Here is a 14814-nt window from a genome sequence, read left to right as displayed (position 1 = left end):
GATCAGGGAGTAAAGATACTATACTGGTAGTTGTGAACTGACTCGCCAAATATGCCCATTTTGTGGGATTTTCACATCCTTTAACTACAAGTGGCCTAAGAGTTATTCAATAAGATTTGTCAGTTACATTGACTTCCAGAGAGCATAATTTCAGATCGAGATAAAATGTTCATGAGCAATTTTGAAGAGAGCTTTTCAAGAAGTTGGGAGTTGCCCTTAAACAATACACTGCCCATCATCCTGAATCGGATGGCCAGACTGAAGCTGTGAATAGATGTTTAGAATCTTAATTGAGATGCATGACTGATGATAGGCCAAAAGACTGGTATAGTTGGTTGCCATAAGCCGAGTATGGCCAATAACCACCAACACATCTTCCGTATTTGGCTAGTATATCTTTAGTGACAAAGGTAAATACGCCTCTGCAGGCCAGGGAAGCAGCTACTAAAATACTTCGATTTTATTCTCCTCTCTTCTTTTTCTTCTCTCTCATTCTTATTTCTCCTAATTTCGCCATTTTTGGCCGTTTCATAAGTTCCAGCATATATCAGCTTCAAGAAATTGAAATGTTAAAAAAAGTTATACGGAAATAAAAAGAATTGAATTGAACCTATCCAGGCTAAGCAGGCAACAATTCTAGGTTATTATCAACACAAATAGTCTCAATATATACATTGGGTTTTGTAATTTGATAATATTCCAAGCCCCAAATGACAAAATTCAATCAATATTTTATCTAATTTCATGCACCCCAATGTGAGTTCATCGACAAAAAAATAAAAGGTCGGAGTAAAAGATTTTTATCCAAAGACAAAGAATACAGTATCAAATATCCTAGAAAATGTTCCATGTTTTCAGCATAGTTTAGGAGACTCAATGTAATGCAAGGAACAATGAAGTTTCTATCAAACAATGTTTTCTTCTCCACCTTACAAAAATAGTACCAAGATATTGTCTACCTTCCCACATTTTCAACAAAAAAACAAAAATAGACTCTTCCGGCTTTTTTTTTCTTATCGATGTTTTTACTTTCTGTTTACCTGTTTATCGGTTATTACAGAGGGCAGGGTGGGACTTCAAGGGTTGTTCCAGCTTGGATTTGGCCCCATCCAATTAGACGCCAATGCTTCTCAACACGCCGACTAAGTGCAATTTTCTCTCCCTTGCTGGTGCATACAGGGGATGTGAGTTGCAGCTTTGCCAAATCATTCTTTACAGCTATGACTCGAGCACCGGTCGACATAGACCCAATATTCAACATTAGGATCTCTCCCTTGGCCAACTTTGACACTTTTCCTTGCCTCTCCGAACCCTTTGTCCTAACACCAAGAAGCCTTCGGAGAAGGAAGAAATTTACCTACATAAAAAGAAAAGATGCACCGAGCAAGAAGATGCCAGCAGTTAGCATTTTTCATAGTTTTTCTGATGTAACAACCTACAATACTTGGACTCGGATGTAAGGGCCAGACTCGAGTTTGTGTCTGATTCAAGTATGTTCATTTTTTTTATAGCTCTTTTATACATTTGGAGAGCCATAACCCTATATATCATTAAGAAAAATGAAAGTTCAGGTAATATATTGCTAAAAAAACTTAGCATATACCTCGAGCTCAACATAAACTTCTGGGAGTGACCCGACCTCTCCAAGAACTTGACCCACCAACCTATCTGCACGAGTTAAAGTCGGGTCCATTGTTGTTCCAACACCAATTAGACCTCCCGGAACGGCATACTGTAGCTCATTTTGTTCAGCATACAATGAGACTATTCTCGAATATATGGGTGTGCATTTGATGTTTCCGCTTTCATCCTTAACAACAATCCCAGGACGAACTTCAATAAATTGGTTCACCTTCAAAACACCCTGAAATAAACAAGTATTAACAAAATAGTCATGACTCATGAATACAAAACCAAAGCTACCGAAGCTCAATCTAAATTCACTCTAGCATCATTTTGGTAGAAGTCGATGTGGGCAAGAATGAAACAAGAAAAAAATATGGAAAGGACTCGGTGTGGCAAATCAAAATGTGCATCAATCGTACCATTCATCTCCAAATAAAGACTGAAAACTACATTCCAAAGAAATACATACCCTGAGTATACTTCCACCAGCAACACCACCTTTAATCTCATCAACCTCAAACCCTGGCTTATTGACATCAAATGATCGGATTACAATCATGTTAGGGGGTGAGACAAAGTTTCTCTCAGGAATAGGGATCTTCTTCACAATGTACTCGCACACAACATCAATATTATATTTTAGTTGTGCAGAGATTGGCACCACTGGTGCACCATCAGCAACTGTACCCTGCAATGAATTATTTTGAGCAAAAGATTCAGAAGAAAATCAATAATTAAATATCCATCTGTTTTCAATGAAAAGAAAAGCGATTAACCTGAATAAATTTCTGAATTGCTTCATGCTGATTGATGGCTACATTCTCTTGAATAAGATCAACCTTGTTTTGAAGAATTATAATATGCTGGAGTCGCATAATTTCAACAGCAGCCAGATGCTCAGAAGTTTGAGGTTGCGGACAGCTTTCATTGGCAGCTATAAGAAGTAATGCACCATCCATGATTGCTGCTCCATTAAGCATAGTAGCCATGAGAATATCATGACCCTGATGGAAAATTTGAAGATAAAAATAAATCCACATACGACAAAATAAAAGATTTGTATAAATCTCAAGAGAAATACGCTTAAATCCCTTTTATAGAACTGCAACAAGAGTGACATATCAAACAAGAGAATTAGAAAACTTAAAACTATCCCTAAAGTGTAGCACTTAGGACCTTACTGGGCAATCTACAAAAGATACATGTCTCAGCAACTTCATCCTACAGTTTTCAAAGCCGGGCACATCACAAAGAGGACTATCCTCCTTTCCACTTCCATATGCCCTACAGAAAAGATAACAATTGCAGGTGTTATTACTACTCATTAAATCAGTATTTAAAAAACCAGCTGGAGATCAAACCAATGCGGCCTCCAGTTACCAGTTGATTTGGTTTGGTTGTAGCAAAAAGAAAATAATATTAAAGAAGTATAAAATGTAAAAATATTAAATAAAAATAGGTTTTTGGTTGAATGGTACAAACTTTCACATTAATTAAAGAGGTTAAAGGGCAAAATCCATTCACATATAAAAATAAAAATAAAAACTTCATTAAGAAATTATTTTTAAAAAAGTTTAAAATCAGTTTTTTGCGATTTTTAAAGTTTTCTTCTTCTTTTTTCTCTTTTTTGCCGTTTTTAGCCAGTTAGAAAACAAAGCAGTTTAATGATATATGCCACGGACCAGATGGGCCACCAGTTCGACTGATTCAACAGGCTGGTCTTGTCCAACTTTTTAAACACTGCATTAACTTGGCTAAGAAAACAATTGCTAGATATCAACATACTTGTAGCGCATAGGACGAGGGCATCGCTCATCTTCACATTTGTATATCTTTGCATTTGCATATCCAAGCTTGATAGTAATATTTCTCTCCAACTCATTCTTGAAACGAACAGTCTGCAGAAAAGGCACAAAGCATAGAAAACAAAATGATTTAAATTTACTAGACTCCAAAATTCAAGGTTATTGTAGTCACTGTTCAAAAAGGCAAAAATATTAAGTGAACTCTATAAAGGTATATCATATCCTAGTTCAATATCACTCGTTAAAAGTAACTGAACTCACCTGAACCCCAGATATTGCTTTCACAACTGTTGACTTCCCATGTGCGACATGCCCTATGGTGCCTGATAAATTGAAATCCGAATCAAAAGATTGATAAATAAAGTCCCTAGCATAACAACTAGGAGTCATAATAACCATAAGTCCATAACTATTGGCACCGTAATGATACATGCTACAACTAGTTCGATAACAATGGAGTTAAAGCATTACCAATATTTATAGTAGCCTGGCGAGATATGACTTCAGGAGACAGTGGATGCAACTTAGTTACATCCAGTTTACTTAAGTCTTGCTCCATCAAACCTTTTTTCGACATTTTCACTGCTCCCTTTGTCTTTCTGCTTCAATATGAACTGTAAACAGAACATATCCCGAAAACAAATCATTTCACTTAATGTAGAAGAAAAGGAATAGACAAATATTGGAATCTAGCAATTAAGCAATCCTAAGAAATCAAATCAAAATCCAATGTTACAGAACAAAAACCTTAAAAAGTTCAGTTTTCCTACAACCTACAAAGCACAAACACAATATGAAGCGGAGTTCGGTCGAAGGGCCTTTACTCGATGAAGCTTTTAATCTTAATTCTGAGCCTCAAATGAAAGTGAGGAAATGTTGGATACAGATAAGTACAATTCTGGAAACGAATAGAACTGTGATTCATTACGTTCTGAATTCACTGCCCAAAAACCCTATACCCAATAAACCCGGATTAATTAAGTTCCTAATTCCTATCCCAAAACCCTAAATCCAATAAACCCCCTAGCTCAAAATTTCAAATCCTTAAGCATCGATCTTCAAACTCAAAATAAGCATAACTTATCCAGAAATATAACAAAAAAAAAGGAAAAATGAGAAAGCCAACAAAAAAATTTGAAGAACAGGCAAGCAAAAACAGCTCACAGCAACAAAAAATAAATATTAAAACTCAAAAAAAATACGAGAAGAAGCAGGAAACAATCAAAGGAACCTAATTAAAAGAAAGAGTTGCTTGAGACTGATTTGATTAGTTTGCCTGAAGAAAGAAGAACGCAGCCTTTTTCAGTCGCTGGGGATGGTGAGATTTAAGCCTAAAAAACTAAGCTTTTTAACAATGGTGCTTTCTTTTGTCAATCGAATCAAAGATCCAGTATTCTTTGGGTTGGATTTGGGCTTTTTTTCTGGGTTGGGAAACACCTTCTTAATCAATTATTATAATTTTAAATGGTTTAAACTATAAAATGATACCTAAACTATATTGTTTTTCTCAAATTAGTACCTAAACCCTTTTTTTTGTCACAAGTAGTACCTAAAATATATTTCATTACCTAAAGTGATACCTAAATTATACTCCATTACTCAATTATCCCAACCAATAAAAAATCTCTTAATCATTATGTGACACGTGATAATTTTTTACTCAAAAAATCTCCCAAAAATTAAATATCATTTCCTTACTCTATATTTGGAAAAATATTTATTAAAAAGAAAGAAAGGAAAGGAAATAAATGAAGGTTAAAAAATGATATTATATATGTTTATTTTATTTGAATAGATAAAATTAGAAAAAGAATCAAAATAAATGAATATTTACAATTTTTGTTCGATTAAATTATAGAAAATAAAAAAATAATTGATTATAATATTTTTTCCTATGTCTTTGTAAATAATGTTACAACTATAATCAGTTAACTAGTTAGTTAATGACCAAACTACTACGTCGGTTGTTAAAATTAGTTAGAGCAGTTAATCTTCTTATTCTATAAATAAACACCAATACTGTACTGAAGTTTTCAAGGTTTATAATAAAGAAGATTAGTTCATGTTATATCTTAACATGGTATCAGAGGTTTATTACTTCTTGTAGTTTTTTGTTTTTTTTTTCTGTGTTTGATGGACCTGTCTTCCAGTCCGTCTGCTGTACAATCCGCTGCTCATGCAATGGCATCCAATCTTGCTAATGGAATTGTTGATAGTCGTTTCTTTGCAACCAAGAAGATCAGTGTATTGCTTGATGATAATAACTATTTGCTATGGCGTCAACAGATTCTTTTGGCGCTCAAAACCCATCGTCTACAGTATTTTCTTACCTTGAGCACGACTGCTCCGCCTCAACAGGTTGTGGATCAAAATGGGGTTCCTCAGGAGAATCCGGAGTTTGTCAGGTTTGAGCAACAAGACTGTGCTCTAGCCTCCTGGCTGTTATCTTCTGTAAGCCCGGGTGTATTGCCACATCTTATTGGTATGGATTCCAGTGCTCAAATCTGGAATGCCATTGTTACTTTGTATGGCAGCAAGACAACATCTAGGTTGATGTCGTAAAGGAGAGTTTTACATGCACAAAGGAAAGGAGATCTCTCTATGAAAGATTTTCTTGTGAAAATCAATAACTATTGCGATAGTCTTGCGAGCTGTGGGGAAATTATTAGTGATCATGAGCACATCACTGCTATTCTTAATGGCTTGCCACCTGAGTATGAGTCTGTTATCGCGATCGTTACCTCCAGTCAGGTTCTATATACGGTTCAAGGAGTTACAACTATTCTTCTTGATGCTGAGACACGACAGCAAGTTATCGTATGCGAGGTTCCTAGTTCGGCAAATTTAGTATCTAGTCAGGTTCCAAATATTGTGAATGAGAATGTATCCACACCAGACTATCGACCTTCTCCTAATAACCGTGGACGTGGGCGTGGTCGTTCGTATGGGTCAAGATTGCAATGTCAGTTGTGTGGGAAGTCCGGTCATCTTGTTGACCGGTGTTACCATCATTTTGATGCGTCATATAAAAGTATAGGTTACAGACCTCCTCCAACCCCTCAAGCAAATCTCAGTATGCTTGGAGCAGGCTATCCGACTCCATCTTGGGTTGCTCCTACACCTGTAGTGAATCCGAATGGTCCCCCAGGTTGGTATTGTCCACCTACTCAAATTCCTAACTGGTCTAATCCGTTTCTTCCTGCCTCTCCACAGCATGGTAACGTGTCTCAGGTCTCTGCATCTCCTCCAACTCTACAGTCTCAGGCATTTCTTACAACTCCTGGAACAGTGGCAGATAATGCCTGGTACCCTGACTCTGGAGCCACTCATCATCTGACCAATTCAGGGGCATCAATCAGTGAAACTCTACCGTACAATGGTCCAGGTAAAGTTTATGTGGGTAATGGATCCGCTCTTCCTGTTATGTCAATGGGTCAGTCATCTTTAATTACTCGATCACGACCTTTGCTTATGAAGTCGTTGCTGCATGTTCCTGACATAACAAAAAATTTGCTTTCTGTTTCCAAATTTACCAAGGATAATAATGTGATGTTTGAGTTTTATCCCACATAGTGCCAAGTACGTGATCTACAGACGAGAAAGGTTCTTCTTGCTGGTTCTGTAAGTGACGGGTTATACAAGCTGCACTCGAATGCTTCTGAATCAAAGATGAACTCTGCTCACTATTTAACTGCCAGCACTATGGTTCCTCTTGATGTTTAGCATTATAGACTAGGGCATCCTTGTAGTGCCATGCTTAAAAAGCGTTGACTCAATGTAATATTTCAGTTGCTGAAAATAAACATACTGTTTGTTGTATTGCCTGTCATTTAGGAAAGGGACGCAAGCAACCTTTTGCACATTCTAATTTTGAATACACTGCCCCATTACAACTAGTAGCTGCTGATGTTTAGGGACCTGCTCCAGTCACATCAAATAGCTTTCGCTACTACGTTGCTTTCACAGATGCCTATTCAAGATATACATGGATATATTTCCTAAAAAGAAAGTCCGATGTCCTTAGTGTGTTTCCTGTTTTCCATAGACAAGCTGAGCGACTTTTTGGATGCAAGTTGAAAACTTTGCAAACTGATGGTGGTGGAGAATTTCAAGCTTTGACTGGCTATCTGTTACACCATGGTATTATTCGACGTGTCACATGCCCATATACGTCTCAGCAGAATGGTCTAGTAGAGCGCAAACACAGGCAAGTTGTTGAAACCAGTCTCTCTATGATGGCTCACGCAAGTCTACCCATCACCTACTGGAATGATGCATTTTGTAGTGTTGTTTTCTTGGTGAACAGGCTGCCTACTTCTCCATTAGGGGTATCCCCTTATGAAAAGTTGTTTCATGAGCGTCCTAACTACTCTTTTCTATGGGTATTTGGTTGTTTGTGTTTTCCTAATCTACGGCCATTTAATACCTCCAAGTTGCAGTTTAGATCCAGTTCATATACCTTTCTAGGGTATTCCCCTAGTCATAAAGGCTATCGATGTCAGGCAGCTGATGGTCGGGTGTATATCTCTCGCCATGTTACTTTTCATGAAGGAGAGTTCTCGTTCAAACAGATTAACTCTCAGACAACAGCCTCTCAACCTCCGGTTTCCAGTTCTAGCTCAAAATTGCTGGTCTTCATTCCAGCCCAGCTGTTTCAGCTTCATCCACTGCATCAGTTTCACCTGAGCCATATAATACTTCAACTCGACAGCACAGTCCAATGGTCTCCTTCAATAATAATTTACTTCCTGACAGCCCTAATTCAGGCCATGGTTCTCGGTTAAGTACCAGCTTGCACCAGTCTTCAGTTAGCCATTCTATTCCTACTGAACCTAGTCCGCTGCCTGTAAACTCACATGCAGGGATTTAACTAGCGGTCCGTTACCGAAATAGCGGTCGTTATATAGCGGTAACGGCACCGTCCGAAACCGTTACTGCCGAAACCCGCTATACCCGCAATACACAATAAGTAATGTAAAATTCACGACCGCGATACCCGCAGTGACCGCAATAGCGTCCGTTATGTCCGCGACCGCGACAAACGCGACGCGACCGAAAACGTGACCGCGACCGCAATTTAAATCCCTGCTCACATGCTATGACTACCAGAAGCAAATCGGTTATTTTTAAACCAAAGGTATATCTTAGTAGTGTTAGTCATGAGGTTCCAGAGACTCCTACTAATATTCATGATGCCATGCAACATGGCTGCTGGCAAACCGCTGTTCAGGAGGAGTTACAGGCCCTACTTCGCAACAAGACGTGGGTTCTCTGCCCTCTCCCTGACAATCGAAAGATTATCGGATACAAGTGGCTTTTTAAAGTCAAAAAGCGTGCTGATGGCACTGTGGAGAGGTACAGGGCGCGGTTGGTGGCCAAAGGATTTTCTCAACACCCGGGTTTTGATTATCGAGACACATTTAGTCCCGTTGTTAAAGCAGCAACAATCAGAACAGTACTATCTATTACAGTTATGCATGGCTGGGCTCTAAGGCAAGTTGACGTGAATAACGCCTTTCTTAATGGCGATCTGACAGAGGAGATATATATGGCTCAACCTCCTGGTTTTGAAGTAAAAGGAGATAATGGGCAGACACTTGTGAGCAAATTGACCAAAGCACTCTATGGGCTGAAACAAGCCCCTCGTGCATGGTTTCAGACGCTTAAGCAACATCTTGTTTCTCGTATTGGTTTTCGTGCTTCAAAAGTAGATCCATCCTTGTTCATTCGCTCATCTGGTGGACATCTGTTACTGCTTATGGCATATGTTGATGATATTGTAATTACAGGGAGTTCTGATGAGGAGATAGACACAGTTATTAGTTTACTGCACAAAAAATTTGCACTCAAAGATATGGGGCAACTTAACTACTTCTTAGGGATTGAGGTTCATCACACACCTCAAGGACTGTTCCTCAGTCAAAGAATGTATGTTTCAGAGACTCTTCAGAAAATTGAGATGATAGGAGCTGCACCCACTCCAACACCCATGGTGAGTAACCAAAAACTTGTTGCATCTGATGGTCATTCGTTGTTGGCTGATGGTCAGCTATATCGAAGCATAGTTGGCATGCTTCAATATCTGTGTGTTACACGTCCTGACTTGGCCTTTTGCGTCAACAAGCTAAGTTAATACATGAACTCTCCTAGTGATGATCATTGGAAAGCAGTAAAACGTGTTCTGAGGTACCTCATTGGGACTATGGACCATGGTTTATTTTTTTCCAAAGGGCAGTGCAAGTTGGTGGGTTACTCGGATGCAGATTGGGCTGCCTCGGTTGAAGATAGGCGTTCCACCACGGGGTATGTGATTTACCTTGGCCATAATCCAGTTGCATGGTGCTCCAAAAAGTAATCTGTTGTATCCCGGTCAACTTCTGAGGCTGAGTATCGCAGTTTGGCAAATTGTGTTGCTGAGTTATTATGGATTAAACAGTTACTAGATGAGATCGGGGTCTCTTTATGTCAAACACCAGTTGTCTGGTGTGACAACACGTCTACTGTGTCCATGGCCGCCAACCCAACCCATCATGCTCGCATGAAGCACGTCGAGATTGATCATCATTTCATAAGAGAAAAAGTTACTGCAGGAGCTCTCCAGGTCAATTTTGTTCCCTCTGCAAGACAGATAGCTGATGTTCTCACAAAACCCATACCTCCAAAGCAGTTTGCTAGTTTTTGACAGGATTTACAAGTTCAACTGTGTGATCAAAGTGAAAAGTTCAAACGGAACCAGGAGAATGTTACAACTATAATCAGTTATCTAGTCAGTTAATGAACAAACTACTACGTCGGTTGTTAAAATTAGTTAGAGCAGTTAATCTTCTTATTCTATAAATAAACACCAATACTATACTGAAGTTTTCAAGGTTTATAATAAAGAAGATTAGTTCATGTTATATCTTAACAAATAAGATAAAAATGTAATTTTGTGATAAAAATAACTTTCACTCTTTCTTTAACTTTTTCCCTAAATTGGAATATTTTAAAACTAATGATAGGTTTGAATAGGCGGTGGAATGTGGTGCGTTTATCTTAGTTTTTATCTTACACTACAATATTTAATCTCACAATCACCGCTATTTTTACTCTAATCGCAGCTAAGCATACCCTCCATCCAAATACACCCTAAGTAACTCAAGAAAAAGCAATGGAAATTCGAACTTCCTTTTATTTTTCCCTTGATTTCATAAAAGAAACTATGGAAAGATGTTATTTTCATTCCCTTTCCCTAATTCCAATGCAAACCAAACATGGTGTTAAGGGTTTTTTTTTGGTTAAACTTATAAACATATTTAAGTACACCGGAAAATTTAAAGACCCATTAAAAGAATTATTCAAATCTAATTTTCAACAACAAAATTTAAATTTCTTTCTCACCTCAATTCAGAAATCATGTATTATTGTTCTTAAAAAAAATTCTATTCTTTCCTATGTACTTTGCATAAATTAATTAATGTTAAGTGAACCTTACGATGAAGAAAAAACCAAGAAAGAAAAAAAAAAGCAAGAAATCCAAATATTAGAAAGAAGTTGAGTAAAAAAAATGCTAATAGGATTGCAATAAAAGGTTTTCTAACAGTTAAAAAAAGTGCATTGAAATAGAAGAAAAATCGTGATAAAAAGAGTGTAAACATGAAAAGTTTTAATTTAATTATTTTTTATAATTTATTTTAAAAGTGCATATGCCATAAAATGATTGACTAAAGGTTTATTTGAAACAGCTAGGGATAATTTAGCTAATAAAATTAATTTAGGTATCACTTGTTACCAAAAAAAAAGTATAAATATCAACTTGAGAAAAAAATATACTTTAAGTATCATTTTGTGATTTAAGTCATTTTATATTAAACCATATATTGCAAATATCATATTTTAAAATTAATTAAAAAATATGCAAGTGCTACATGGGTATATAAATATATAGTACTATTTAATATAATTTTTAATACAATATTAAGGGTGAGAGATGGGGTCATAGGATAATATAATTCATTGTGATAAAATATTTGGTACACTATCAGTGGAGTTTTTAGACTCTACAAGTAGGGTCAAAGGATTAACAAGTGTCTTACTGGGTTATAGTAAAATATTTTTTTTAAAAAGATACATTGTAATTTTTTAAAACTACTTGTGAAATAAAAAAGATACACTACTAATATATCAAATACTAACTCATTTATTATATATATATTGAACACAACATCAATAAAAACAAAATAAGGTATAATATGAATACATAAATTAACAAATTAGATTTTAAGTTTTGTAGGGCTTAAGTATTAAAAAAGCTTTTAAAAAGAATGAAAATTAATTCAAAAATCAATTGAGTTTCTCGATGAAAGTGTAATCATTTGAGCCATTAATCAAAAGTTAGTAATCAATTAAGCCTTTCAAATATGATTTTTAGTTGAAGCCCTTAATGGACATTAAGTGCTAATGTGGCAGGTAATATGAAATCTGACATAGAAAATCAAATGACATGGGGGTTAATATGGCATCTAGCAGCATGGGAAAATACTGATGTGAAGGGGTTAATTGTTATTTTTTAATTATTTTACGAGGACTTGATTGATTTTCTTTAATTATTTTAGGAGGGCTTAAATGAATTTTAAAGATTATATAAAAATTCTTAAAAATTTATTTTAAAAAATAGTATTTTTTAAATTAACATTTAATATTTTTTAATAACTTATAATTTTTTTATAATTTTCTTTATACTATTCTAGTAATTCTAACAGTTTTAAATTTTTTTAATAAAGATTACAATTATTTTTATTTTCTTACGCATGCTAGCCTACACCATACTTTACCCATGCATTCTTTATCAACATCTATTGCATCACTTCTCTTCAACTAAAATTATTATTCATAATTCACCTGCCACCAAACACTAAATCTATTGTCTCTAAACTCAACACCCCATACATGTTTAATTACCATTTTTGCAAAAAGAAATATACTTCTAATAAGTTTTTATAACAATTTTTATAGATTTTTTATATAATATTCTAAATTTTTTATAATATCTGTTTAATATTTTCATAAGATCTTAATAATATTTTATAATATTTAATAGTTTTTATAATGTTTTAAAATTTTATGATATAATACTACTGATACTAAGGATGCAGGTTCGAAACCTATAGGCCAAATAAAATTTCATGATATTTAATTAATTTTATAGATTTTCCATAAATTTTAATTTTTTATAATATTTTAATTATTATTAGACTTAAATAACTACAAAATCAATTAGACCCTCATAAAATAATTAAAAATCAATTAAACCCTACACGTTAATATTTTTCCACGTCAAATGTCATATCAATTATCATCTCATCAAAATTTTCATGTTAGATGACACGTTATACGCTACACCACCTACTATATCAATTGTTAACAGTCCATTACAGGCTTTAACAGAAAATTATATTTAAAGAGCTGAATTGATTATACTTTTCAATGAGGGACTCAATTAATATTTAAATTATTTTTGTGAGGCTTTTTTATTACTTAAATCATTTTAAATTATATATAAAAATCTTGTTGAATTAATTTTTAAAGATATGATATTTAAGGAAATTTAATGATGCTCTCATATGCCCTAACATGATGGGTGATTAGGATGTCTCGTTGATTTTTATTTTGATAATAAGACAAGTAGTCTTATGAATATGAGCACATGCTAAGAAACCATAAGACCAGAAATAAAAGACTCATCCTAAAGCTAAAGCAAGTAAACAAATTATGAAACTTGTAGTGGCTTTGATTTGACTATTAGGTCATTGAAATATGTCTTTCGAAAAGAAAATAAGTGTGTAGATGCCTTGGTTCGATTTGGAAGCAATTTTCAACCTGATTTATCTATAGTATTCATTATGATTATGTATTACTCCTTCTACTTGTTTAATTTCCTCATTAGCGAGCAGGGTAGTGTATTGTATCCAACAATATACTAATTTCAGTTTAATGGTAACTACTTCCTTTCTTTGACTAAAAAAAAATTTTAGCCCCACATATGCAAACACCTTTGGCCACTTGTTTGTATCTTGTAGAGCTTGATTACACACAGCTAAAGAAACCAGCTTAATCACTAGAGTTGGCAATCCTTCAAGATGCCACTACCAAGATTTGTTGCCTCCTTCACAAAAACTACGACTTGGAGCTAAAATCTTTTAGAATCTTGTAAGGAAGGCTTCTCCCAAAATATTGAGAAAAGGCAAATACATACTTCTTTGTGTTGAGATCCAACAGCTGCATTGCAACCAAGTTTTCCTCTTTTTTTATCCAGGAAAGCAGAATAAAAGAATGCTCCATGCCCATGCCATGTAAAGTACTGACTTGTGTTATTTTAGCAAAGTTGGTATCAACAAAGTCGAAACACTGATTCCAAGAGTCTGATAAACAAACCCCTTAGCAGCAGAAATAACACTCGCTGGGTTGAAAACTTTTCTCTCAATTACGATAAATCTATAGTGACTAGAAGGTTTTCAAAATCTCAAGAAAAAAGCTATGTTCAGGCAAAGTTTTCTTTACCATAATGAAGAAGTTTATCCCATTGATTAGATTGATGTTATCAGACATAAATTCAGATCTGCTCCCAAACCACAATTTTGCATCTTATTCTGAGCTCTCTCTAGAATAGATTGGAAGAAATGGAATCTTTTAGAAGGTGCTTCAGCTCAGTATCTACCAGTAGCAATTTTAATATGCAAGATTTCCTTGAACATCTTTTTGAAACGAGGATGACGATTTGGGCTAATTAGGAACTCTGACTTACCAAGATTAATAAGATGACTGGAGAACTCACTCTTAACACTAAACGGCTTCACATTCTTGCAAATTGGCTCTGAAGAAAATATAACCATCCTTTGCGAAGAAGAGACGGAAAATAGGAATATTATTTCCGCTGAGTTTCAAGCCTTCAGTTATCGAAAGCACATTATAACGGATAAAAGATCTTGTCTTAGTCCTCGTTGAGGCTTAAAAGAGCTTGTCATGTTCCTATTGACAAGAAATTAAAAAAAAAAACTGCTGTAGGTTTCCTTGCATTATATTAAAAAATAAAAACCCCTTAAAATGGCTATAAACAATGCAATGTTTATCAATTAAACTCGAAATTCAATTTAGTTCATGTAAAGGAAGCGACGTTTATGGTAGAATCCGGATTTTCTTTTATCTATGATAAAATCTTCAAGAAATTGAGAAAATAAATGAATTGAGCTTATCCATGCTAAGCAGGCAAACTTCTAGGTTTTCAACAAAAAAAGTATCAACATATAAATTGGGTTATGTAGTTTGATAATATTTCAAGCCCCAAATGACAAAATTCAATCATTATTTTATCTTATTTCATGCATCAAATATTAGTTCTTCGAGA

General features: G+C 35.1%; 1 protein-coding gene across 3 annotated transcripts; it reads right to left on the bottom strand.

The window, feature by feature from the left end:
• Window positions 1-784: 784 nt before the first annotated feature.
• Window positions 785-4846, bottom strand: LOC107891860 (eukaryotic translation initiation factor 2 subunit gamma). 3 transcript variants are annotated; one of them, XM_016816785.2, is made up of 9 exons: window positions 4708-4846; window positions 3903-4045; window positions 3693-3754; window positions 3412-3524; window positions 2808-2910; window positions 2403-2630; window positions 2096-2314; window positions 1604-1864; window positions 785-1357 (listed from the first exon to the last, which is right to left on the bottom strand). In XM_016816785.2, the coding sequence occupies exons 2-9, from the start codon at window positions 4006-4008 to the stop codon at window positions 1055-1057; spliced, it is 1395 nt and encodes a 464-aa protein (XP_016672274.1). In that variant the 5' UTR covers window positions 4009-4045; window positions 4708-4846; the 3' UTR covers window positions 785-1054. The 3 variants fall into 3 exon arrangements, with proteins under 3 accessions (XP_016672274.1, XP_016672271.1, XP_016672273.1); XM_016816782.2 differs by having other exon boundaries at window positions 4663-4840; XM_016816784.2 differs by having other exon boundaries at window positions 4179-4791.
• Window positions 4847-14814: the final 9968 nt, after the last annotated feature.

This window comes from Gossypium hirsutum, chromosome D09 (assembly GCF_007990345.1).
Source record: "Gossypium hirsutum isolate 1008001.06 chromosome D09, Gossypium_hirsutum_v2.1, whole genome shotgun sequence".
Taxonomy (NCBI): domain Eukaryota; kingdom Viridiplantae; phylum Streptophyta; class Magnoliopsida; order Malvales; family Malvaceae; genus Gossypium; species Gossypium hirsutum.
Note: the sequence above shows the minus strand (reverse complement) of the source record. Positions and strands in the feature narration are given on the sequence as shown.

What these genes read in the sequence shown, in the direction of transcription:
- LOC107891860 (XM_016816785.2), bottom strand. Translation starts at nt 4,008, where the DNA reads ATGTCGAAAAAAGGTTTGATGGAGCAAGACTTAAGTAAACTGGATGTA. An exon ending in AAGCAATATCTGGGGTTCAG is followed by an intron (nt 3,525 to 3,692) that starts GTGAGTTCAGTT and finishes CCTTTTCTGCAG; the next exon opens with ACTGTTCGTTTCAAGAATGA. An exon ending in CAATTCAGAAATTTATTCAG is followed by an intron (nt 2,315 to 2,402) that starts GTTAATCGCTTT and finishes AATTCATTGCAG; the next exon opens with GGTACAGTTGCTGATGGTGC.